Source organism: Python bivittatus, unplaced genomic scaffold, assembly GCF_059951505.1.
Source record: "Python bivittatus isolate LINGU-HERP-01145 unplaced genomic scaffold, Pbiv_v1 ctg000850_np1212, whole genome shotgun sequence".
Classification (NCBI taxonomy): domain Eukaryota; kingdom Metazoa; phylum Chordata; class Lepidosauria; order Squamata; family Pythonidae; genus Python; species Python bivittatus.
The window spans coordinates 32,907,882-32,933,521 of record NW_028277112.1 but is presented as its reverse complement, the minus strand read 5'-3'; the positions used below and the strand labels follow the sequence as shown (position 1 = coordinate 32,933,521).

At 36.8% G+C, this 25,640-nt stretch overlaps 1 protein-coding gene across 4 annotated transcripts in view; it reads left to right on the top strand.

The window, feature by feature from the left end:
• Positions 1-3,146: 3,146 nt before the first annotated feature.
• LRRC2 (leucine rich repeat containing 2) overlaps positions 3,147-25,640 on the top strand; it is a 77,860-nt gene continuing 55,366 nt past the window's right edge. Inside the window, exons 1-2 of one of the 4 annotated variants that reach the window (XM_088130418.1) lie at positions 3,147-3,293; positions 14,903-15,048. In XM_088130418.1, the coding sequence (XP_087986544.1) occupies positions 14,924-15,048 (125 nt within the window). In that variant the 5' untranslated portion in view covers positions 3,147-3,293; positions 14,903-14,923. Of the gene's footprint in view, positions 3,294-3,421; positions 3,559-14,902; positions 15,049-25,640 lie in introns of those variants that run through there. The other 3 variants (XM_088130420.1, XM_088130419.1, XM_088130421.1) reach the window with 3 other exon arrangements.

Below are 25,640 nucleotides of genomic sequence, written 5' to 3'. Positions count from 1 at the left end.
ATCATGTCAAGGTCCTGGCTAGCCCAGTATGTAGTTTCTGCAGTAGCCAACCATAAACTCTTGGGCGCTGAAAAGCAGCACATGTGGACAATTGCCCTTTTTCCACTGGTACTCAGATGCATGCTGCTTCTGATTCTAGATGTTGCATTCAACCATCAAAATGAGGGTGAGAAAACATCACATTTCAGGGTTTCTCAAGCTTCTCATTTTCCAAATCTGTCAAATTTGTTTTTTCTTAGTTTTTCATTTTTGTGAATCTACTGAATGCTGACTGTTGGACTTGAGAATGTTTTCTTAAAGTTCTTACTAAACTTTCAGTGCATGTTTTCCCAAACATCTTCTTTCTGGTTAATGATTTTGCCTATTATAGTCATTTTGTTTTTGCAATTTTCCACAATATAATGCTGTACATACTATACATTATTAATTATATATATTTACAGGGTATTCCAATCAACTGACTGAGTGAACAACTCCCCAGTTCTGTAATTTGGGTTAAAACAAACACATAATAGTCAAAAATTAAAACCAAATACATATGCAATAGCTATGCACTCAGGGCATCAAACATTCCAAGACACATTATTAAAATGGTTGCTCATCTGGAGGAACAGTCATAACAGCCCTTTTCCTGAGACTTGGTGAAATAATGCATAAATGCTGTTTTGTACTAACTCTTCATTAATATATCATATTTACCTAAAAGGAAGTCCCCCCCCCCACCATAAGTTACATTTAAAATAGGAAAAATACCTTGGTTTCATTATGAATAGTATAACTGAGACAGCCTTTGTGTGTGTGGGGGGGGGAGGGCGGGTTCTCTAAACATCCTTTGGGAGGATTTGTCTTAAATTCAGGACTATCTTCCTTTCAGGGAAATATGTACTTTGCTTTGATTAGCAAACTGCATTGCAAAATTTGGAATAATGCCAGTCTGAAATGATAACCAAAATTAGGTTTGTGCATTGGTTTAAAAATGCAAATTTGTTAAGATTGTATTCAAATGTGAATTAAATGAATTTCTCCCCCACCCCTAATATTATCATTCTTAAGCATTTATTCTCAATAAATGTGTATAATTTTTAGAGACATATAAGGTGGTGTCTATCACTATTTTGCAGCAGAAATCCATAGTTTAATAATGTGCTGTGCAAGACATACTTCACTTCCTTTATCCTGAATCCCTACCAATCAGCTTCACTTGATGACCCCAGGTTCTGCTACTGCAAGAAAGGGAGAAAATCACCTCTCTAATTACTTCCACTGTGTATAATTTTAAGGTATAATTTCATCCTTTTCTGAACCAGCCTAGCCTTTTGCAGGATCACTTCTCAATTTCTCACCTATATGACAGTTAACACAAGAGAAGTTTTCTGATTATAGTGTCAGAGTGATGATGTTCTGCCATGTTATCTTTTACACTGTGCCCTAGATTCTGCTGTGTCTGAAATAATAAACCTTGTCAATTCTTTATTTTGTTACATCTTCCAAACGATATGGGAGGATCAATTGAAGTGACTTAAATTTGCTACTGGGACCAGCAAATCTGTAGCAAGGTTTCCTAACCTTTAGTTATATTATTTAGTGCAGCATGTCTGTCATACTGTGGTTCCCCTTTTTCTGCTGCCTTTGCTGTAAAAGGTGGAAGGAAAGTGGTAAAATGAGCACATTCAACTGATGTAATTCTTTGAATAAGTTTTCAAATGAACTGGTTCAAGCTTATTTAATTTGGCAGGGGATTGTGGCAAAAGAAATGTCCACACTGAAGAGTGATAACATAGTGAAGAAAATAAACACTAAATATATTATAGTGGTTAAATGAACTAAACATAATACAAACAATTAACAAAATGAAAAGATCCAATGATAAGTATAAATATTTACATGAAATTAATTCAGTTGTGCTTACTAAATCTGGGCCGTATAACAACATAAGGTGTCATTTTTTCATTTTTACAGCACAAAGATTTTTCAAAAATAGAGAAGAAACTGATATCCCAGATCTATTCCTTAAATTCAGCAGAGTGATTTTCTTTCCATTTCTCTGCCTGTTATTTGAATTGGTGAAGATTTCTATTGGCCTAATGGGAGTATTTCTCCAATGCAGAAAGGAGACATGGGGACTTAATCCGGAGTACAGTAGAGGAAAAGAGTTAATCTTCCATGTCTTGTGGTAGGAACTAAATCCATGAATACAATTTCTTTAAAAATAAAAATAAAAATCAGGCAATTGTTAATTGCATGGTGATGTCTCAAATTATTTGCCTCATATGGGTCAGCTACTCAAAGATTTACCTCCTCAGCAATAGCTATGATTGAAAACTTATTTATTTATTCATTAAAATAATATCCTGCCTGTCCTCCAGCAAGCCATTAGCCTATAGGTTATGTTGATCTGAGACACAATGTCTGGCCCAACATCACCTAGTGAGCTTCCATAGCTGAGGTAGGACTTGACCCTGGGTCTCTGAGTTCTAGTTCAACGCTGTAACCACACTGGCTCTGTGTAATAAAAACATAATGCCTTCTCTTTTTGCCTTTTACAGATCACAGACCACTGCAAGCAAACCAAAGTGGAACCTTCCCCAACTGCCTTCTGCTGCAGCCTTAGTAAATTGTTTACTTGAACAGACCTTTAACATGAAGGATTCCTGCTAGAGCCCCTCCACATACATTGCAATGCAGCTATCTCAGAGATGAAGCTCTGCCAGGAAAGAAAAGCTGGATCTGTTCCTTCAAAGATCTTTGAGACTACATCAGGAAGGTCAGAAGGTCAACTTTTCTCTTAAAACGTGCCCCTCTTGCTGGAGTGTCTTGTGGATGGGGCTTTTGGCTCTGCAATGTCCCTCCCATCAGCCAATATATTAACTCAAAAGTGAAAACCCTGTCCTCTCTTTTCTGCTGTGGGGAGAGGAACGTATCTGGTGCTTTCATGTAATTTTAAATTATGTTTGATTAAAGGTCAGACTAATGTTATTTCTATCACTCTAGCTGCAGTGGAAGTACAAAGCTTATCATATTAAAAGTACTGCCCTGTTCCCCAAGTGAATCTGAGGAGTGTTGATATTCTATCATGCTCGTGGCTGCTTTCAAGCCACAGATCATGTTAACACATTACAAATATAGAACATTAGCAAATCTGGAAGGCAACATTAGCATCCTGGCAAGTTTAAACAAATAGAGATATTGAACTGACCAACAGCTATGTTTCTGTAAACAACCTCAGAGTTTCCAGCATACTTACTGGGCAGGTACTCTGAGGAGCTATGCACAAAAGTGATCATTAGGTGTAGGTAAGTACTTGTTGGGGTAATGATTGAGAATACAAAACTTGGAACCTGTGGGGATCATATATGTAAAGTCTTAATTGCTGCTAGTAGTGGTTGACTCCTGCCAAAACGTAGATGTGTTTGGGTGTGTGGGTGGAAGGGAGAGAGGGAGAGAGAGAAGCAACATAAATACCTTAAACTCACTCCGCCTATTATTATGCTTTGAAGCATGAAATGTTTCAGATATGTAAGTTAAAAGGCTCATGCTGCTGAACAATTTCATCTGAAAGTAAGTTAATATAGTGCATAAAGTGTGGTTTTATAAATTATTGTTGCCAATTCTGCAGTCTTCCCTGTCAAGTAACAAAGTTAGTACTGTTCTATCTCTTAGGTACCTAAGTTGGAGCAAGAAAGTTTTATTGGAAAAACACTGTTTGAAAGAAGGACTTTTTAATCTTTGTGTGTCAGAATGTTGAGGGACATTTAACAATATTTGTACATGAAAGGAAAAATAAAAACCCCTTTATTTGTGTTCTCCAAGTGTTACATGGAGATTACCAAATTATCATCTAGTTCCTTTCAGTGTGTGAATGTATGTTAGTTGAAAACCTGTCCTAAATTTTCACCAAATAAATATTAAGGCTTGAGAGAGAGATGGGGTTTAATGGCTATTATTATGATGAGCATATCTTGTGATCAGAAGTATCTTATGAATGCCAACTGCTGGGATATAACAGTAGCACTATTGACCTCAAGTATATAGATTTCCTATTGGCATCTTCTTGGTCAGAGTGAGAAACAGGACACCAGATTAGATAGATCTTTGACTTGATCCACCATAAGTATGTTTGCAGTAGTTTTTTCCCTCTTACATGAAATGAATATGAAAGAGAATTATTGTTTCTTGTGTTACACAATGTGTGTCTTGAACAAAACTCTTGTTTCACATACTGTAGAATTAGTTCCACTGGCATCTTTAATAAAAAGATGTGCAGATGTTTGTATTGATTCAAGGATTTGTTTGAAAAAAAGTGGATATGTGAGAGTTGGGAAGATGCAGTCATATGAGAAATTAAAGTTATGACATATGACTTCAAAACTCATGAAAAGGTATTTCGTCTCCCACCAAAATTGCATTTTCAACACCTACAATGTGCTATGCCAGCCTTGAACTCTTAACACATTTGGAAGGCCCTGCTAAGCTGTTTGCAGAACTCTGAGCTGCTGTAGTCTATGTACTCAGGACAAATGACAGTGGAGAAAGTATTCAGAAACCAACAGGAACATTACATTCAACAGTGAAGTTGGCTGGAACAAGCTTAGGCCCAGGAGATGGCATTTGAGGCAAATACCTGGGTCCAAGGGGATGACTTCTACTTTTGATTATAACTCTGGGAAGTATGTTTGCTTCTTTTAGCCAGCATAATTAAAATGATGATGCTGGGATGTTCTGCCTGAAATGCAAGTTGTACTACCTCATTGTCAGTCTTTGCTATAAGGCAAAGAACCATCTGCTTTGAAAAGTAGGAGGCAATGGTGGTCAAGGTTGTGGGCTGGGTGCCTCACCTTCCTTGTGCCACCATCACTTAAAATGGTGAGCTTGAAGGATCTTCCCTCAGAAGCAGCATCTGGAACTGAAATATGTACCTAATTTTTCAAGTCTTAATGGATGGGCTAGGTTTTATTATGATCTAGATCCTTTTTGACGTTCTCTGTTGTGATGTTACATGCTTCCTTCTCATGCCAAAAGCTGAGCCCTAACCAGTGGTAGAGTGGGGCATGTTTTCTGTAGGTTTCTCATTCCCATGCTTTCAGAAAGGAAACAGTGTAGTGCAAAAGTAGAAAAAAGTTTTCTCTCCAGAATCAGAGACCCACAGTTGGTTTCAGAGCAGGAACAAGCAGCCTGTACATGGGTCCCAGCCTAGTCTAACATTCAAGCTGGTCTGCATCCATTTCTGTGCCATGGGAATAGAGAAACCCAGAATTAAATAGATAAATGTGCTGACATGTCAAACAGGATTCAGTGCTTTATTCTTTACAGTCTCATAGTGTCTTACCAGAAACGAAACTGGCACTTGCTATCTTACTTCTGCTTCACTGAAGCATAACCACTGTTGTTTGCCAGAGGATGTTCTGTAGCTTGGCCTGTAGCTTTTAATCTGACACTTGTCACATGTGACAATTTCATAGGGGCCAGCTGGCCTTGGGAAAACTTCAGCTTCTGACCTGGCTACTTGCTCTAATCAAATGATTACTTGAGTGTAGGCCAATCTGTTCTCAGGTTGTACATATTGGTATTAAAAATGTATAAAACCCTGCTCATCAAAGTTTTGTTAATAAAATTAATTTATTATTCTTCAGTTATCTCACAGAAGGCAGAATCCTTTTGCAGAATTTGATTGGCAGTTCATGGAAAAGATGGGGGAGGCGGGGGGAATCTATAGTTTTACATCCCTCAGCCCAGTGGCAAAGCTATTCCAGTAGTGCTGAAAGAGCAAAAGGGATACAAGACTCTCAAATCAACCCGTTTAATCCATAATTAAATATATTAATTAGCATCTCTGTGAGGAGTTAAGACTTGTCAGTACAAAGAATGCAGCTCTCAAGTGAACCTTAGTGATGAGATAATTTTCTTTCATGCATCCTGGAATATCTTACTGGAAGCGTGGCATTAGTAGCACTGCCACTTAGCACCTCACAAGGGGCATCAAGCTGTAGATAAAGTTAGGGATTTACTCTGTATCTCCTCTTTGCATTTCATTCTGCCTGCTCTTTGTCTTGAGATTGCTAATTGCAGGCTCTTTGTTACCAAGGTCACACACACACACACACACACACACACACCCCTACTCACTTCCTGATACTCTGTAGCTAGCTAGATGTTAGGCTTTGCCTATCTTCACTATCTATTTCTTTAAATAAACCTTTTCTGTTATCAGTCTGTTTCACTAATCCTGGCTTAGACTAGTTTCTTGCTTATGTATACAAACATTTGCTTTCTCCAGCATATCCAGTTTGAGTAAGGTTTTCCCATTATAAGTATAAGAAATACTCAGAGATCAATCCTGCCTTCCATTTTGGCACTTGATTTGATTGTATTTTATTCTCATAACTTATTTTTCATTTTTGGTCATATATTTGGAATGTAGATGTGGAATAAGTGAGATCAATATTTAAGCAATTAATTTAGGTAATTGATATAATACAGCAATAGGCAAGTTATTTTCACACTGCATTTGGCCTATACCTTTTTGTTGTTAGATATTCTTAAAGATTTCCTGATCTATATGTCTACGCATGCCTTTTCTCTCTATCTCTGGATTAACTATTATATATATATTTTTACTGAAAACAATAACACAGATTTGGAAGCCTTATTTTATAACTCCTTGTCAAATTCATGACCAGATTAATGCTAGTATCTCTGAACAATTATTTCCATACTTTTGGAGATACAATGCCATGATCTTTCTGCAGAGAAAAGTTGTGTTTTAATGTGTGATAACCTAGTACAGCACTTTATTAGAGCTACGGTTATATTAAGTTTGGTCTAGAAGATCAACTTTGAGAAAGTTAATTGTGCTCAAAAGATTAATTATTCCAAAAGAACATAAATTACCAGCCTCTGCATCAAAGGTTGCTGAATTAACTATGTAGGCTTCTTCTTCATAAATTGAGAAAAATATGCAGACTGCATTTATTTCCATAAAACACTTACAAAAAGGAAATAATATCAGGACCAATCAGTATAATACACATTCCATTTCTGAAGCCCTTAACAGTATATCATCTTGGGAGTAGAAATATTTCTGATGTGACACCTGGTAGCTGTCTGTTGAATAAAACACCATTTTAAATTGAGCAATTATGAAAATGGTAGCAGCTCCTTTGAAAATGTGTATATATGCTGGTTTTCATAAGCTTTAAGAAGTAGAAAAAGGTTTTGCAAAAGCAATGAATTTCACCGTTGATGCAGTGACTCATTCCTTGCATAAATCTGTTGAAACTCTCAGAGAGGAACTAGGAATGAATCTAGCTCATTGTGTTAAACATGAGTGTATTGATTGAGGCCTGGTAAATTTTTCATGTGTAAACAGGAATTGCTAAAGCTAAAATTACCTCTTACTATAAACTCCACATACAGACCTTCTTTGTCATTCATGGTGCCATTGTAGGTTACTCGTCTCTGTTTTTATAGTCTTGGACCCTATCTTTTCAGTTTGGAATCTTTGCTTTCTTCATAGATACTCATGAATAGACCAAATTTCATAATCTCTCATGACAAATAAATTATAGGGACATATAATACTATAATCAGGTATTACCTAAGAGAAATACTGTATGCCATGACTTAAACAGGTGTCCCCTAGAAAGATGGTATTCAGCAACAAGCTTTGCCTGGCGAAACTTTAAGGCTGCCTGGAGATTATGGTTAATTGTTCTTCCATTAAGGCCTCCAAAGTGCAAGTGGTAAACACCCACCTGAGGGGGAAAAAATACATTCTGGGGCTTACTGACAATTTCTCCCGTACCACAAAAAGCTGGACAAAAAGGATTTATCCAGAAGTTCCTTGTACTGAGATACAAGTAAAACACGATCTTCATTTACTAGAATAGAGCTGGATGTTTATTTATGAGCAATAATGCAGGTGATAAATTGTAAAACAGTCAGAGGACAGATGAAAGGGTAGAAATCAAAATAAAGGAGTTATAGGAGGAATCTAACCTATACATAACTTCATTCATATCAACAGGAATGCATAATGTTAGGCGTGCAGAAGAATTGCTCGGTGTTATGGGCATGGACCTTCTATTCTTCCTCATTCTGGGATACTAGATTTCTCTTTAGGAAGTGATGTATGGCAGTTCTGCTATATGGAAACCATTCCCATAAACCACAGAGTGAAGGGAAAGAAGCAGTGAGAACATCCTCTTAACGGAAGTATGACAGAATCCATATGTTGAGCACATGTATTCCAAAAATTCTAGATTATCCCTCCAACAGCCAATGGCACTCCAGAATACAATTTTCTTTCAGAACGAAACATTTTTATTGTAAAAATAACATGTATGCCTTAACTATGATAATTCCTCTATAGTCTTTCTCTAACAACAACAACATCCCCCAGTGATGCACTACCCAAGTGGGCTACAGGACTCAGGACTGTTGGCTGAGCAACCAGGACCAGCAGCTGCAGAACTACTGGAAGAAAAGTTGTTTACCTGTTGCAAATATACAAAGACTGAAAACAAAGAAATAATGATCTGCTATTACAAATCAAGTCAAATGAGAAGACGATATCTGAAAAGAATGCACCAGTTCTGAAAAGAACAACATCCAGAATCAGAAATAACAGAACAGAGGCTAGCAGATCAACGTTGATTTATAATACAAAATAAAGTATTCACAGAAGTAGAATTGGAAGAACTGCAAAGGTCTACCTAGGACAATGAAATCAAAGCCTTGCCAGAAGTAGCCCAGACTGTAGAGGCAAACCAGGGGGAGTTGGCAGTAGAGGAAGCCAGCATAGCTATTGAATTGTTTTCATTCCCAAACCAGCATCCTCTCCTCTGCCTTCTCCTCAGAAAGAACAAAGTCCTCTAATTAAAAAGCAAGAGGAATTGAAACAAAGAATAACTGAGCATCTAGAACAGCACAAAAAGAACAGAGTAACATTGCCTGTATTGAAGCTTGTTACAAAGAAACAGGTAGCACAAGTATTAAAAGATGCCAGTACTGTAATATCAAATATACTGTAAGCACCAGCTCACTGTAAGAAACAAACCAACAAATGTACAGCACAGCTGCAGTTATAACTGAATACCTTGGAAGCAAAATCAACAAAAAAGAAAAAAAGCCAAACAGTGCACCACCAACATGGAAGATCAGGTTGGAAAATAAGATCAGCATGCTAAGATCAGATGCAAGCAAGCTAGAATAGATGAAAGAAAAGAAGCTGAAGAACAAAAAGACCAAAGAATACCTGACCAAGAAATATCACCCAGAAACAAGGAAGATCAAAGAAGCAGTGGAAATAATAAAGCAGCAAATAACAGCCATAGCCAGAAAGATCAGCAGATATAAAGCTCAAATTGCAGACTATAGGCAGAATTTCCAATTTCAGTCAAATCAGAAATGTTTCTACCAAGTCATCAATGGTGAGATTGCAATGAACCAGTCAACACCTGACAAAGAAGAAACAGTGCAGTGCTGGGCACAGCTATGGGACAACCCAAAGAAATACAACAAGAAGGCACCTTGGATAAAGGAGGTGGGTAAGAATAAAAAAAGAAGCTGAAATGAAAGAACTTGTAATGACAGCAGAAATGGTGGAGAAAAGGGCCAGGAAGATCAAGAATTGGTCAGCACCAGTTGAAGATGAACTGCATGGTTTTTGGTTGAAACATCTGACTGGTCTGCACCCACTTGTTGCCAAGCAATTTGCCAACATACTACAAGGAGGTGAAATTGAAGATTGGTTAACATCTGGCAAAACCTATCTGGTAATGAAAGATCCAACTAAAGGGACAGCACCAGGCAACTACAGGCCAATTGCCTGCCTACCAACTACTTTCAATTTGCGAATTGTTGTTGTAGCCGATGCAGTCCAACAGCATCTAGCTGAAAACAAGCTCTTTCCACCTGAGCAGAAAGGAATTGCCCAAACAACTGAGGAACAAAAAATCAACTCCTGACAAGATGATTTTGAAAAACTGTAAGAGAAGGAAGACCAACTTGAATGTAGCTTGGACTGATTACAAGAAGGCATTTGACTCCCTGCCACATGATTGGATAATCAAGTGCCTAGAAATAACAGGAGTCAATAGAAACATCAGAAGCTTTGTGCAAAGATGAAGGGCACAACAGTTGCTGGTCAATGGTGATAGACTGGGACAGATTAATATCAGGAGTGGAATCTTTCAACTTCCACTTGAGAGCCAAGGCAAGTTGATCACCCCTTTGCAAAGGGACAGTGTTGTGACAGGGATTGGTGTGGGATGCAGGATCCTGGCTGCCAGAATGTTCTCCAGATCAAGGAGAGATCTTTGAGATAGCCCACATGACTCTGTGCAGCTGCTACTTGTGAGGAATTGTCATTTCATGATTTGCCTATGGATAGAGTGGCTGGGAGTTGAAGGAGGAACCATCTTTGCTCATCAATGCCATTTTTTTAAAGGACATTAAGCTCACCTGAGCCTCATTTCTTAATCACTTTGGATTTTTTTTTTTTTCCCCTGCTGCCTAAAATGGATTAAGACTCTTCAGAATGGCAAGTTATACTCTATTTGCTAGGTAGTCACCTTCTCCTTGGAGAAAAAACTTTGAAATGTGACTTTTAAAAGCTTTAGAAAAATACTATTTTTTGGATTAGAAAGCAAAAAGCTGCTTAGAATATGGATTTTAGAAAGTTTAACAACTGATTAAGGGTTCAGATGGATTTGGAATTATAATTTTAAATGCCCACAAAGAGTTTTGAATTAATTAGAATAATTTTTACTGTTGGGAAAATGGCAAATGTTTTGAGTTCTTTTTATCACAAAGGGACCTTGAAGGATGGATGCTAGAGGGAGCTAGAGGATAAAGAAAATGGAGCAGAAATCTATAATGCAAATTTGGGAATGTCTGCTGAGTTTTTTGACAGATTTGATAAACTTATCTGACAAAAATGACAGAACAGGCTGTAATGAATTTGTAGAACACAAACAAGTTGTAATGGAGAACTTTGAAATCACTATGAAGGGGAACATAAATGTAATAAGCAATGAGAAAGATATGGAGGGCCTTGTGTTAGGGTGGATAATTAGGGGGGATGTTATGGGTTGGGGGGGATGTTACTTGGAACCCTTCCTCTTCTTCGTATACACTGTTTTGTTCTTTGTTTTACTGGCTCTTAAGTTTTTAATGTAATGTGCCACCCAGAGTCTTTATGGAGTTGGTCAACCTTCTAAATTTAACAAACAAATATCAAATGAAATGTTTGCTCATTTTAGTGTCTTTTTAGGATGCCTAAGAATATATTTTCCCCTTATTTCTCCAGTTATATACATTGCCAGTACATAATCTTTTGCTTGTGTGTATGTTTAGAACAATATATTGGGAACTGTCTCTAGTTATCTTTGTCAATAAACAATAAGAATCCACCTCCCTGCAAATATTAGGTTTAGCACTGTAATGTTTTTATCCCATTTTGATATTGTTATCTGCTCAGGGACACTTTACACTATAACAAGCATAAAATAAACAGCAAAAAACAAAAGTAAATATTACTATTTCTGAAGCACATGCCATCACAGTATACTTGAAGTAGCGTGCAACTAAATTGAGGGGAGTATAGAATTGCCATAAAATATGACAAGAGTAAAATATGACTAGGGTAATTTTAACCTATCTTCTGGAATATGGAAAAAAAATTCCATTTATTTTTAATTAGCTCTTATTGTGGGCCCTATCATTAACCAGATTGAGGCTGTAGCTTCAATTGGCAGATGCTAGGAAGTGGAGAGCAACTATAAAAACCTGTTGTGCTTCATGGCTATGGTGCTCTATATCTTCTAAATTAGCTTTTTATCTTCAGGTGTAATGAAGGGCACTGGTCTGCAACCAGTGTTGAAATAAGTTCTGTTGCCAGCTCAATTAGATTTAAATGGGCAGGGGGGCATAAGCCTTTGTTTCAGGCAACAATATATCTTTGGGAAAACTTAGACCACACAATTCTTAAAATAGCTAATAATGATTAAAACAGTGAAATATCAATTGAAACAATCATAATCAGCAAAACAAGATTTGTTCTCCCACAGCAAAAGGAAAATAAAAGAAAGGGGGCAAATCCTTAAAATCAATAGCACAAACGTAGTAGAGTCTGGATGGGAGAGAATAGGCTCAGACTAAACCCTAGTAAGACAGAGCAACTCTTTGTACACTAAGGTTCCCTGTATTGTCTCTGGATGGGATTGTACTGCCTGTGAAGGAGCAGATCCATCTAGGAATCAAGGCTCCTGCTGGATCAGTAGGGAGGCCATGTTGAGGGGGACCTTTGCCCAGCTTCAGCTGGGGCACCAAGTTGGGACCTTTCTTAGGGTGGGAGGATCTGACTATTGTGGCTTGTGCTCATCACTTGTTTATATTACTGCAATGTGCTCTACATGGGGCTTCTTTCAAAGGCTATCCAGAAGTTTCAGTTGGTACAAAATGTGATGGTCCAGGTGTTTATGGGTGCTGGCCAGTAGGTTCATGTCACATCTATTCTGTGGTCCCTGTATTGGCTTCCTGTTAGCTTGCAGGTGCAATTTAAAGTGTTGGTTTTGACCTCTAAATCCCTTATGACTTGGCACCAGATTACTTGCAGGACTGCATCTCTCTGTTGGAGTTGAATTGATCACTCTGATCTTGCCAGGAGAAGCAGCTAGCTACCCCCCATTCCTGGGAGGTAGGGGGCCTGAAGCCCAGAGATTATGCTTTCCCATAGTGAATGGAATCGCCTCCCATGGGAGGTTCAATTGGTTCCAATCTTTCAGAAACAGCTGAAAACTCAGATTTTCTGGAGGGCATTTGGAAGTTGGTGCCATGTACTGTTTTGAAATCTGCATATTTTTAATTTTTTATGATTATGTTATTCTTACTTGTGAGCCCTTGAGATTTTATTATGATCTGATAAATAAATAAATAGCAAAATATCTTGCAAAACAGAAAGCTTTTAACTGATCTTGCAGAAAGGTCAGTCATAAATTCGAATTATTTATGACAATAAGAGAGGCTGTGAAAATCAGATGCAATAGAACCTGGAAAGATAATAATATATGGAAAAATAAAAATGGATGGAAGAGAGCAAGACACTTTTTAATCCTGCATCCAAAAGTTCTACAAATCCCAGAAGAATTACCTCAATACAACAGCTCATTCTGTGCTGTCCAACACAGAGAACCAATATTCAGAAAGTGATGTCTTTAAAATGTGAATGTAGTCAGAATGACTAAAAGCCCCCATCTGTGAATATATCTAATCTTTAAGAAAAGGAAGAGGGAAAGGGTGATTTGTCTTTCATTGGATTGATAGTCCTCGAATCTCCATTATTAACTTTAATAAAGATAGCATCTAATGAAATTTCAAAACATGCAAAAAACCCCCAACCCCCCCCCCCCCCACAAAAAAACCCCTGGGTTGAAGCAATTATTCTTGAAAGGCTTCCTGACTTCTGTGTAACATAGAATTTCTGCAGACTGGCCCAGTGAATGATTTTATGAATGAGCAAGCATAACAAAGGCTCAATCCAGATAAATTAGTTGTACTTTTTGATAGAAATCAAGTTGAAGCAGTGACATCTTTAGTCAATGTCTCTAAAGAAGGGAGAGCAGTTCACTACTATCCTTCCACCAAGCTTAATGACACCTCTGGCCTGTCACTACCAGTATTGTAATAGTGTCTCAGAACACTAATATGAGACTCTATCGGAGGTAATGTCTTTGGATGAGGCAGAAAGGCTGGATCTGCTAGTTGTAAAAGAGCTCGCTAAGCCATTTTCAGAGATAGAGATGTTATTAATCCCCTAGCCAATTATAACAGGAATTTTGCTGCTGGTTTTCTCAGCAGATGCACAACAGTCTCTGAAAGAAATTAATTCACCCCACATTTAAATCAGTAGTGACTTGGGAAATGTGTACAGATCTGAAAGATGTGACTCTCATGTGCAAATTAGAATGTGCATGTACTTTCTTCTCCAAGCAGCCCCAGGTAGAATTTTAGCAGTCTGCATACCATGAAGCAATTGAATAAGCCTGGAGAAAGATATGGCTGCTTTAATGATGTGAAAAGAAGTCACTCTTGGTACTTACAGATGGATGTAACTGTATATATTATCTTTTCAGTCATCAATCAAATGGGAATTTGTTTCCAATGCATTACTTGCAGAGGGTGTTTATGTAGGAGAAAGTTACATACATTACAAACATCTGGTTCACAATACTTGTGCCATCATGTATAGATTGCAAGTAGAATATGCATTTCACTTCATCCAGTGAATTGAAACACATTATAGTGACTTTGTTGTCAATCATTTTGGGATTTTTGATGTAAGTAATCCCCAACTAGCATGATAGCTAGAGATTATGCGAGTTAGACTCCAACACATGAATGCCAACGTACTGTGCCTTTGATAAGCCACTATAATGTTTACTATCAATCTTGATTAACCCCAGTTAAAGTTTATAGTTCTCTAAGATCATCCATATTACTTTAGCACCTAAGCTAAAAATATAAGAAAAACCCATGACAGGCAACTCTCCCAGGCTGTAAAAATAGAATATATAAATTAAATTACTATCAATTTCACACCCTTTTATGACAACCAGATCAATTGCCTGATGTGTCTGAATCCAAGATACAGTTGGTTCATAAATTCAGCTGCCTTTCCTTATGCACAGATAACATTTAAATGGATAAATCAATTTAGGCACTTTTAGGATTGAACACATTTTATAATTATGCCTAATAATGCAATGTACACTGTATGGTATGGTGCCTGCTGTTTTTTGTTTGTCTGTTTCTTTACTTGTTTTAAGACAACTGCTTTCTTAGCACTAAATGAGATATTTCTGTTTGTTATCATGACACTGTTTTAATAAAACTGTTCTTTCAGGAAAATCTTAATGTCAGCACTATGGGACATCAGGTGATAATATTTGACTTTTCAGCCATAAGAAGTTTATGGGAGATCCGAGTGAAGAAGCACAAAGAACACCAGAAAAAGGAAAAGGAAAGAGTAGCTCAGAGTGCTTTAGAGAAGTAAGGAAATATTTACTATATTGTTATTTCAGTGTTATTACAGTATTATTACAGCTTCATTATAAATTAAGCCATTGTACACCGTAGCTTGCATATATTTGTTTATATTATTTATATGGCTGCCCATTTCAGTATAGATGACTCTGAGCAGCTAACAATCCATATTTGATTAGACTTTTTGTTTTTGGGGGATGGGATTTACATACTTGTATTGACCTTGCTAATTTCATTTGCTAATTTCATCTGCTTACACTGATCCCTGACCAAGCCATTTCAGAGACCACTCTGAAGCCACCTCATTTGTCCTCTCTGCATTAGGTTTATTACTGGTTTATAACCATTATTGGAATGGTTATGGTTGCATAAGCAAATGGCTATAATCATGCCAAATAACCATTTATTACAAAAATAACAACAGCCCAGGCAACAGTTCCATGAACTTAAGAACCTTGATGGGTCAGAGTGAAAGTACATCTGCAGCATTTAATATCTCATGACCTGAGGTCATTGGAAAAGGTCTTTTTGGTTGGGCTTCATTTGGCAGAATAATTATATTTATCACTCATTTGAAGTGGGGGGAAATTGATTTGGTCTCATTTTGCAGAACAGAGTGTAACCTACTTGCACGCCACTCTGGTGCCAAATGTGACCCTCAGCCAAGGAAGAGTTGCATACTCCTATCTTACATCAGACACAAAGGAAAAAAGCATGATAAAAAGGGGTGAAAGTATATTTTGTAAATTAAATAACATAGTTTTCCATTATATGGATTTGGGCTTAAAGTGCTATGCACAGGATATGTGTGTGAATCTAAAAAGAACTCATTCAAGCAGCTTTTAAAGAGCTAACAGAATCCCAAAGGTATTGTTAATGGGACAGGAATTCACTATCTTGTAAAAAACAGTCTCCATTATGAGGTCTGCAACTCTTAAGATAGTAGTAATGTGCTAAAAAGACTGTTCTACTGCATGTTTATGACAATTTACTTTTAATTGTGTGAGAATTCTCTCTCCCACAAATAAACTTGCTTTGGGGATAGTTTTAGGCAATGCATAATGCATATCATATTGGCTGTACTGTAGGCCTTATTATAACAAGATTTTATGCACAGCAAATCAAAGGTCATCCATATCATGTCTAAGATCTCAGTAGTTTTCCACAGAGCTCCAGAGGGAACCATGAGAAGCAACATAACCAATTCATTTATGATTATGAGGTGAAACAAAGAACTTAACTTTCATATTCTATAAGAGAAAACTTATAACTGATATGTTTGCCTTGAAAACTATTCTACTTTAAGGGTATGGATGTGACCATTGTTAATATTTTTCTGCTTTTTATCTTAAAACTAGTACAGTAATTCTTAACTGTTCTAGTTAAGAACAGTTGAAATCATCATAATCTTTCTTCAGAGACAATCAGTATTGATTTGTAGTTGGATCTAGTTCAACACAGAGGCCTGGTTCACAATATGCTAAGAGATATTGTGGTTTATTTGGTTTTGGCTAGTGTATTATATGAACATAGTCTCCATGCTTTGAAAACCATAGCTTACAGCTTAGTGTGATGGGCGAAGCCAGCCAATTTTGATTCATTTAAAACAAGATTAAACAAACCATGATATGTGTGAATCAGATCATCTTCAGCCCATCTTCTAAAAAGCTACCAGCTTGACGGGGAAGTCCTCCTTGGCTGTTCCATGCCACCGTCTCTGCATATGAAGTTCTAGCAGTTGGAGAGAAACCAAACAGGGACTTATTTCCACATAGTTTCACCTTGGATAGATGGAAATAGACCAAACAGCATCCTGTTTTTAAGATGGATCAGAACACTCATGAATTATAGGAAAGCTAACATCCTTTGACTTTGCTTAAGGATTCATGCAGAATCAACAGCATTTCCATATACTCAGAGAGATGAACTGGAGTATAGCAGTGAACTCAGACATGGGCAGAATACTTCTATGTGCTGATTTTGTGGTACTTGCCAGGTACCATTTTTAGATTTTTTTCCCTGGAGTTAATGTTGCCCACTCAAGCTTGGAGACATTCTTGCTTGTAGAACATGATTTATGAAATGGCCAGCAATGAATTGGATATTGCTTTTCTTGGCCAGATAGTTGCATCCATTCTTTTGGTTCGAATGATGGCCTGCTAGTCTAGATGGTGACAATATGTGATCTTGAAATATGTAGTAACCCAGAGCCTTTATTATGACCAGGGGTCAAAACAATAAAAAAATAAATGGATTGATTTACTGAGGGAGTGATAGTAACCCAGAACCTTCTGCAGTATCAGAAGGACAACAGTGCTGCTGTGATGGTATGATGCAAGTTCTACCCTTTCATATGTGTGTGCTGTCACAATGCACGTACAAATGGAATGGAGCTTACATTGTGATGCTGTTTTTCATTTTCTCCCTTGATCCCCTTTGATATGAAGGTGCCTAAAAGTATTCTCTTTTTCTAGTTGGCATCCAAATGTTTGATTACTTGTTTTGGGCTTATAATATTTTACATTTCCCTTGAAGAGTTTACCCGTCAGTTGTAATTTGCAAAGGACTGCACTGAAGACAGTTTCTAAGCTGGATAAATGTTCTGCCCCAGACGGCACTGGAGCATTAACCTTGATTACTTTTGCCTTTTCTGATTGCTGTCAAGGCTGGTAAGATAAAAATTGTCCAGAAATGTTACCAATACGGCCAATTTGTGATTTCTCAATTTTTGCATGGAATTTTTTTTTAAAAAAACATAACAATATTAGCAGTTAGCGTGCTGCAAACAAGAGCAAATGAAAGGAAACTGATTAAAGGAAACAGTCAAAAACATAAAAATGTAAAATCAATGACTCAATAAACACACAGCAGCATTTAAAATCATTATGTGATGTATTATTGTCATGTTTGTATTTGATGTCGGTTTTGAGGCATAGTCCTCAAAGGTTGGCTTACCTAACCAACCAACCAACCAACCAAATAAATAAATAAACACACACACACACACACACACACACACACACTGAAAAACAGAGTATTAAGATTTGTGGTTCTAATTATGTTTAGGATCAAACTGAAGGGAAATTTATCATGCCAAAGAAAGATTATCCTTGTTTTAAACATAGTTCACAATGTATATAATTTTGAATATTTGTAACTGAATGCCAATACATAATTACATATATGGCAATTATGTGGCTCTTGGAGTTGACTACTGATGTTTTGCCTACCTTCCAATGAGTCTATTAGCTCACTGATTTTTAATATAAACCTCTTTAGAGCACTGTGGTTACACATCTGTGGGTAATTGTAAAGCTGGCACATTGCACTTAATATAGTATTTTTCCAAAATGGTAGATGTGTGTTGTTATGAGACATCCTTCCCCAGTCCAAATTGCGGTCCAAATTCTTCTGCCATGCTCCCATCATCCCATCCTTGGTCAGGGCTGAGGGTTTTCCTGCTGGTTTGTATTTGCCGCTTGGAGTTTAAAAATTATTTATACTTTGCAGATAAGGTAGACAGGGCTTCCTATTGAGAAAATAACATTTATTATTGCTTTGTTAAATTTATTTAGCCAGGCTGTTTGTAAAAACAGGGAAAACAAAATATCATAAAGAGCTCAGTAGAGAAGCTGCTGCTCCATCACCATCTTAGCTCTGCCTTGTTAAATTTATGTACCATTTTTTCTTAGATGAAGGTCTACCTTAAATTAATCTTCACAATAGCAAGCTTATGAGGTAGAGTGGGCTGAAAGAGAGTGACTGGCCCAAAGTCACCAGTGAGTCTCCATGTCTGACACTGGACTTGAACTTGGGTTTTCCTAGTCTTAGACTGTTATGGAATGGAATTATGAAGGCCAGGCTCAGGGAGATAAACATTTTCTTAGCTCGCCGGAGAAGCGTGGGAGATACAAGAGGATGAGATTGGCACCTCCCTGAGGAATTCACAATGTTGTGGCTTGCTGACTTGGGAAATGGGGTTTCAGTCTGGGAAGATTCTTGCTAGAGATTGTAGCTAATAAACATAACTGAACTGATTGTAGCTAATAAACATAGCTGAACCCCCAATCCCCCCCTTCCCCCCCCCTCGGATCTCTATAAATACCCACAAAAGGGCCACATCACCCTGGGCACAGAGAGAACTGCTCCTGTCTGTGCTCCTGCACTCTGAAGATGCTGGTCACAGGTGCTGGCAAAACATTAGGAAACAAAACCTCCAGAACACGGCCACACAGCCTGGAAGACCCACACCAGCCATAGCTGAACTGAATTTGCATTGTCTCTTGGAGTTCCTTGGGCTAGGCCTGACATAGACTGACACCTTAACCCAGTGATTCTCAACCTCAGCAACTTTAAGAAGCATGGACTGAAGTTGGTCCACACATCTTAAAGTTGCTGAGGTTGAGAAACACTGCCTTAACCACTATATCACATCAACTCTTTTAAGGGAACATTAATGGTAGGTTTTACTATAGCAGTAAGAACAGATATCTCTTGTAACCTGCCCAGTGATTTTATAACTCTGTGCCCAGTAATTTTATAATCCTAACCCTTTGTTTTGCAGTTGGAGATAGAGAGATATTTACTACTGTCTCTCCCCCCTCCCTCATCAGGCCTCTAACTGGAGATCCTAGAGGACTAGTAAGCATGGTTGGGAGGGGAAATTGCAAGTGATGTGATACTAGCCTGGTTCCTGGTTCCCCTCAACTGTTTTGAATTACTCCTCCTACAAAGCCCAGGGAGTTTGGGTAAGATTTAGGAGTTACAGAAATTGCAGTCCCAAATTTTTGAAAGGTGCTATGTAAGGTTAGCATCAGAACTACACCAGAATGTCTAACTACTAGCACTATACATACTCTTAAATGATGTATGTGCTTTGAAGACCTTGAAGTAAGCTATTGAAGAATATCAGTGTTCATACTGTATTTTTATTTTATAATGTTTTCACAGATGAACACTGATATTCTTCAGTAGATTACTTCAAGATCGTCAAAGCACAGATGAAACAAGAACATGTTTGAGCACCAAAAACAACCTTAGTCAACATCAAGACTCACTGACAATGTGCTCCTTCTCTTTTTATACTCTGCTGTGCAGGAAGCCATATAATCTGGAAGGCCTGCTCCTGTAAAGGGTATGAAACAGGCAGAAGTGATTCAGATGCATTCAGCACATTCTGTAATTATTTATTTGATCTGACATATTCCACAATTTGCTCATATGGCTAAAAAAATCCTACTTGTGAGTTTGGTTGCAAAGCAAGCTTTTACAGTGTTAGTTTATTCCATTGTTTGCTCATTGAAAGAATCTTAGAATTCTAATCAATTATATATCTGGAAAGTAGTTTGTTTTTACAAGATGGCAGTGGCAGCCAGACATTCTTACCTCTTTTCATTTTGAATTGTTTATTGTTCTCTATTGTGCCTCATACTATTTGCTTAATTGCAAAGGAGAGTGAAAAACTTTCTCTCCCTGACAACATGGGATTTGGAATGCTAATAAGTACTAGCAGCTTTATAAAATGGGAAAGAAAAAGAGACATAGACCAGGCCTGGTTCTCCAAATTATCTTAAACCATCTAAGCAACTGAAAATTAATGAATGATTAACAGCAAAGGACCATGTAAGTAAACTAAATGACTTAAGTGATTCTAATGCTTGGAATTTGCTAAGAGATTTAAGATATTGCAACAAGAACCTCTCTCTAATATGCATGATTATCTGCATTCCCCTTTATCTTCTTTAAATCAGGAATATTTCTGAAATGTTGATTTATGTATCTCTATGGATATTGGATTCTTTAAGGAACAAGTTGAAGAACAAGATAAACCCCTTCAAAAGGGAAAAATGCACCTTACAAGAACTGCATAAAAAGATTTTGTGGCTCAACAATGCCTTTTAACTGCTGGAACTGTGATGGTTACATCTGAGCAAATAGCAATAATCAGTAGGAAAGTAGATGAGCGAAAATATCTATTTGACAGTTTTGGTAAGCCACATAATGAAGACCTGAACTGGCCCCCCATGATAAAAATTCTAACACCCTGATTATTGACGAAAAGGCACTGAACTCTCTGATTAAAATCTAGCATATCCCAGAAGGGGATGGTAGGAATTTCTACATCTTCCAACCAAACCAAATTACATTAACATAATTTGTGTCAGGACAAACATGGGGAGAGGGCCATCTAAGGGTCTCATTTACTTTCTAAGCAACTTCTCAATTGCAGAATGTATTCAATTGATCTTAAGCAAATGGAGTGGTTGTCAAACTGGAAAGGTAAGAAAAGAGTTTTGCTAATGATTGTACATGGGCTATAACCCTACTGAGTTATGATGCAGAAGATATTACTGGCAACTTTTGATATCTTTCCAAAGTGTGTGTTCAAAGAAAAAAAATCAAGTGACTCTTCCAAGCAAAGGAAAATGCACCAGTTCTGAGCTCTAATTATAATCATTCAATGCTTCCTGAAATGTTAGGCATGGAGAGCCATCCAAGTACTCCCCGCTATCCATGACTGTGCTAGAACAGGAGCTAGATGCCCCCACTAGCAACAAAAGGGAATCATGCCCGGGCCCATTTGATCACAACTACTTAAATCCTTTGTCTTGATGCCAAGGAAGGAACAAGTGGACATTCTAGAAAAGGCTGAAGAACTCAGACAAGGTATCTATGCAATATGAAAGACAATTGAATCCCTGTATGATTATTCGCCACAGAAGGATAAAGAAAATACAGCTGGTCATATAAAATAACAGGCCATTTCCAGTCAATTAGAACCTGCATTTCCCTCATTAACCAAGATCTTAAACATAGCAGCAATAAGGAGATGCAAGATTACATTCAGCCCCAAAGCAAGGAACAGCAAAAAGAGATTTTTATGGGAAAAAATGTGATATAGAAAGGAGAATGGATTAATAAAAGAGAAATGAAATCAAGAGGTTTTGAAGAGGATCTTAATGATTTTATTTTAGCCCCACATCAGAGGAAACATGTCCTCTGGAGATCATTCCTGTGTTAAATTCTGTGTCAGATATAACATGAAAGTCTCAGGAGGCTGAAGTAGGAATGTACCAAGTAACATCGATCCCTAGGTATATAACACTCATCCTGGACAAGGGAGGTCCCCTTAAATCCAAGTCCCATCTGAGGATGACTGGCCATAGTCAGAAGATCATGGCTGACCTTTCTACAAATTGGAAGACTTGTCTAAAGAGTCCTCAACAAATTGTCCGAGTGTGTCACCAGAAAAGTTAAGAATTTCAAACCAAATTAAACTTTTACAGCAACAGCTATCCATGTTAACAGTGAGAGAATTGGAAAAAAAATATGAGCTATGCCAAACAAATAAACAAACAAACAAAAAAATTGAATTTGCAAATAAGCCAGGGAGATGGTTGGCATATAAATTAAGAAAGGTGAAAGAAAAGAAAATGATTACAAAACTTCAAGAGGGTGATATTGTAATAACAATGAGATTATACAAAATATATTTCATCAGTGTTACTCTAATTTATATAAAAGACAGGATCTCTCTCTGGAAAAAATAGATGACTACTTAAAAAAAACAAAATTTGCCAAAGCTTCCAGATAAGCAAAGACAGATTATGAATGGACCTATAACAATAATGGAAGTATCTGAAGCTATAAAAAATATTAAACAAAGACCAGATGGGCTTTTGAGATCATACTCTAAAAAAATTGAGGATGAAATTCTACAACTGCTCCAAACTTTGATGAACTTTATATTGGTGGAAGGTGGAATGCCAGAGTCTGGGAAGGAGGCCAATATAGTGCTATTACCTAAAGAAGGACAAGATTTGACTTTAAGTAAAAATTATTGACCAATATCATTATTGAATAATGACTATAAGCTGTTCACAATGATTTTAGCAGACAGATTGAAAGTTATATTGCAAGAATTTATTCATGAAGATCAGTGTGGATTTTTACCTAAAAGACAATTAAAAGATAATGTTACAATGGTGCTGGACATTATAGAATATTTGGAACAGCACAACGAAAACAAGCTGCATTAATTTTTTTGGATACAGAGAAAGCTTTTGACAATTTAAATTGGCCTTTTATGTTTAAAGTTTTGGAAGATATGAATTTTGGAGATAATTTTATAAAAAGAGTGAAATTGATTTATTCATCACAGAAAGCGCAAATTATTGTAAATGGCGAATTAACTAAATCATGTGCGATACAAAAGGGAACAAAACAAGGTTGCCCCTTGTTGTATATTTTAGTTTTGGAAGCTTTAAATAGAGATATAAGGAGAGATGAGAAGATAAGGGGCATAAAAATCAAGAAAGACAGATATAAATTGAGAGTCTTTGCAGAAGATTTGGTGTTGGTGCTGGAGGCCCCCTTGAAGGAGACTGAAGCTTTAATGAAAAAGTTGAAAGAATTTGGTGGCATGGCTGGTTTTAAAATTAATAAACAAAAGGCTAAAATGTTAATGAAAAATATGAGGATACAAGAACAAGAAGAACTGATGACTAAAATGGGTTTTATGGTGGAAAAAAAGATTAAATATTTGGGGGTGAATTTGACAAATAGTAATTGTAGGTTGTTTCAAAATAATTATGTTAAGACATGGAATGAAATTAAAAAAGATATGTTAAGATGGGAAAAATTACAATTGAAATAATAACTAAAAACAGATGGTTAACTTCTGGTGATGTATTGGAATTTTCTCTTTCATAATATTTTTATTAGAGTTTTACATAATTAAAAGCTAATAGATAATTAGAAAAGATATACAAACAAAAAAGAAGAAAGAGAAAAAGAAAGAGAAAAAGGAAAAGGAAAAAGGAAAAAGAAAGACATAAAAACTCCCCCCTCCCTTCAGACAGGTATAAGCATTTACAGCAGCTTAATACCTTCTCTGATATTACAGAAAAGAATTTCTTCTTCCCATTTCTCATCACTAAACAATAACCAAATTATTAAAAAAGATTTCATCTATCAGTCTTACACAGCAAAAGCAGTAAGAGTACCAATAATAATAGCCCATATTTTTTAAACTTAATTAAATCTAATTTACATTTTGACTTATAATTTTCTCTAATAAGTAAAACATAACAAAATTATCCCCATAAGCATAAAGAATACCACTAATAATAACATATATATTTTAAACTAGATCCAATAGGTTTCTTTTACATACTAACCCCTAACTTTCTCTAACAAATAGGAAATAAAAGAGTCATCCCTATATAAAAAAATCTTTACATCATCTTACAGTCCTGGTCAGAAAAAAGATTCCAGTAATACCAACCCTAAATCAAAATTTATACAATTTAATCCTGGTCAAATAAGTCCACTTTGAAAACCTTTCTCTTCTTTTTAAGAGGTTTGATCTTCAGTCGCTTCTTCACATAAAGGCCCACATAGTAATTTCTTATCATTTTCTCCCTGTTTTCAGAAGCAACTTCAGAGGTTTAACATTTCCCTTCTGTGGATCCAAAGTAAAATAACTCTCCAACTCACTGTTCTGATTTGTAATCTGGATGTCTCCTTTGATTATTAAAACATCAGCCAGCAAAGTTTGTATATCCATTACAACTTCTTTCTCCATGTCACTCTTGTAATCAAACATCTTTAAATCCGTTTTCAGATCCACAACATCTTTTTCCATATCTTCCATATTTCTTTTATATCTGGCATTTCTTTAAAGTTTATTTTAAACTCCCTTTTCAAATCATCCTCAGCTTCTGTTATATTTTCTTCTCTAACCTCTGTTAGATCCAATTTTAAAAATAAGTCCTGAACACACTGTTCCCAAACAGATTTAAATTCTTCTATAGTGAGACAATCTCAAGACAAACCCATTATGTTAGGATGTATCTTTTCCTTTTGCTCTCTGGTTCCCTCTAGTTAATTTTCAAAGCCCAGTCTTATCTTTTGTTTATTTTCAGAGCCCAAACTTTCCCAGAATATGTTTTCTGACAATTAAGTCCAAAATCATCTGCTATATTTTTATAAAATTTAGAGCAGTCCATAGGGGAAAAAAAAAAAATCAAATCTATCTGGCCTCTTAACTGTCTCCAGTCAACATTCTTAACTCCCTTTTGCTGTTTCCAAAAGTTAAGATTTTTCTTTTTAATCTTTAAACTTACTTAAATCTTCTTTCTTCCAGGATAGAAGGAAATTCTCCCAGCGTACAGCAACTTGCCTTTCAGAAGGTTTTTAACGTCCAAGTAAATCAGTAATAAGTAGCTTCCGATGGTACTTAAAAGAGGAAGTGAGAGCAAATCTAGTGTCCTTCTGAAGGCTCCAAGCCGCAACTTGGATTGAATGTTTCCTGCAACTCCCAGAGCGCTCCACCCACTGGAGATTGCTAAAATGCGATCTCTTCACAGGGAGCCTCTGTAAGGAGCATTTGTGGGTGATCCAGTCATCTCCATTGCCAGGAGAGGTTCCAAAGAGCTGGACCTTTTTCCAGCTTCTTTAAGCTGCTGTGGTCATCAGCTCTGTGAAAACAGAGCTGTCCTCAATCCACCATTACTCCCCTGGAAGTTCTGGTGCCATGTATTGGAATTTTCTCAAAGGGATTTTAAATTAGACAAAAGAGGAATTGATATCAGAAG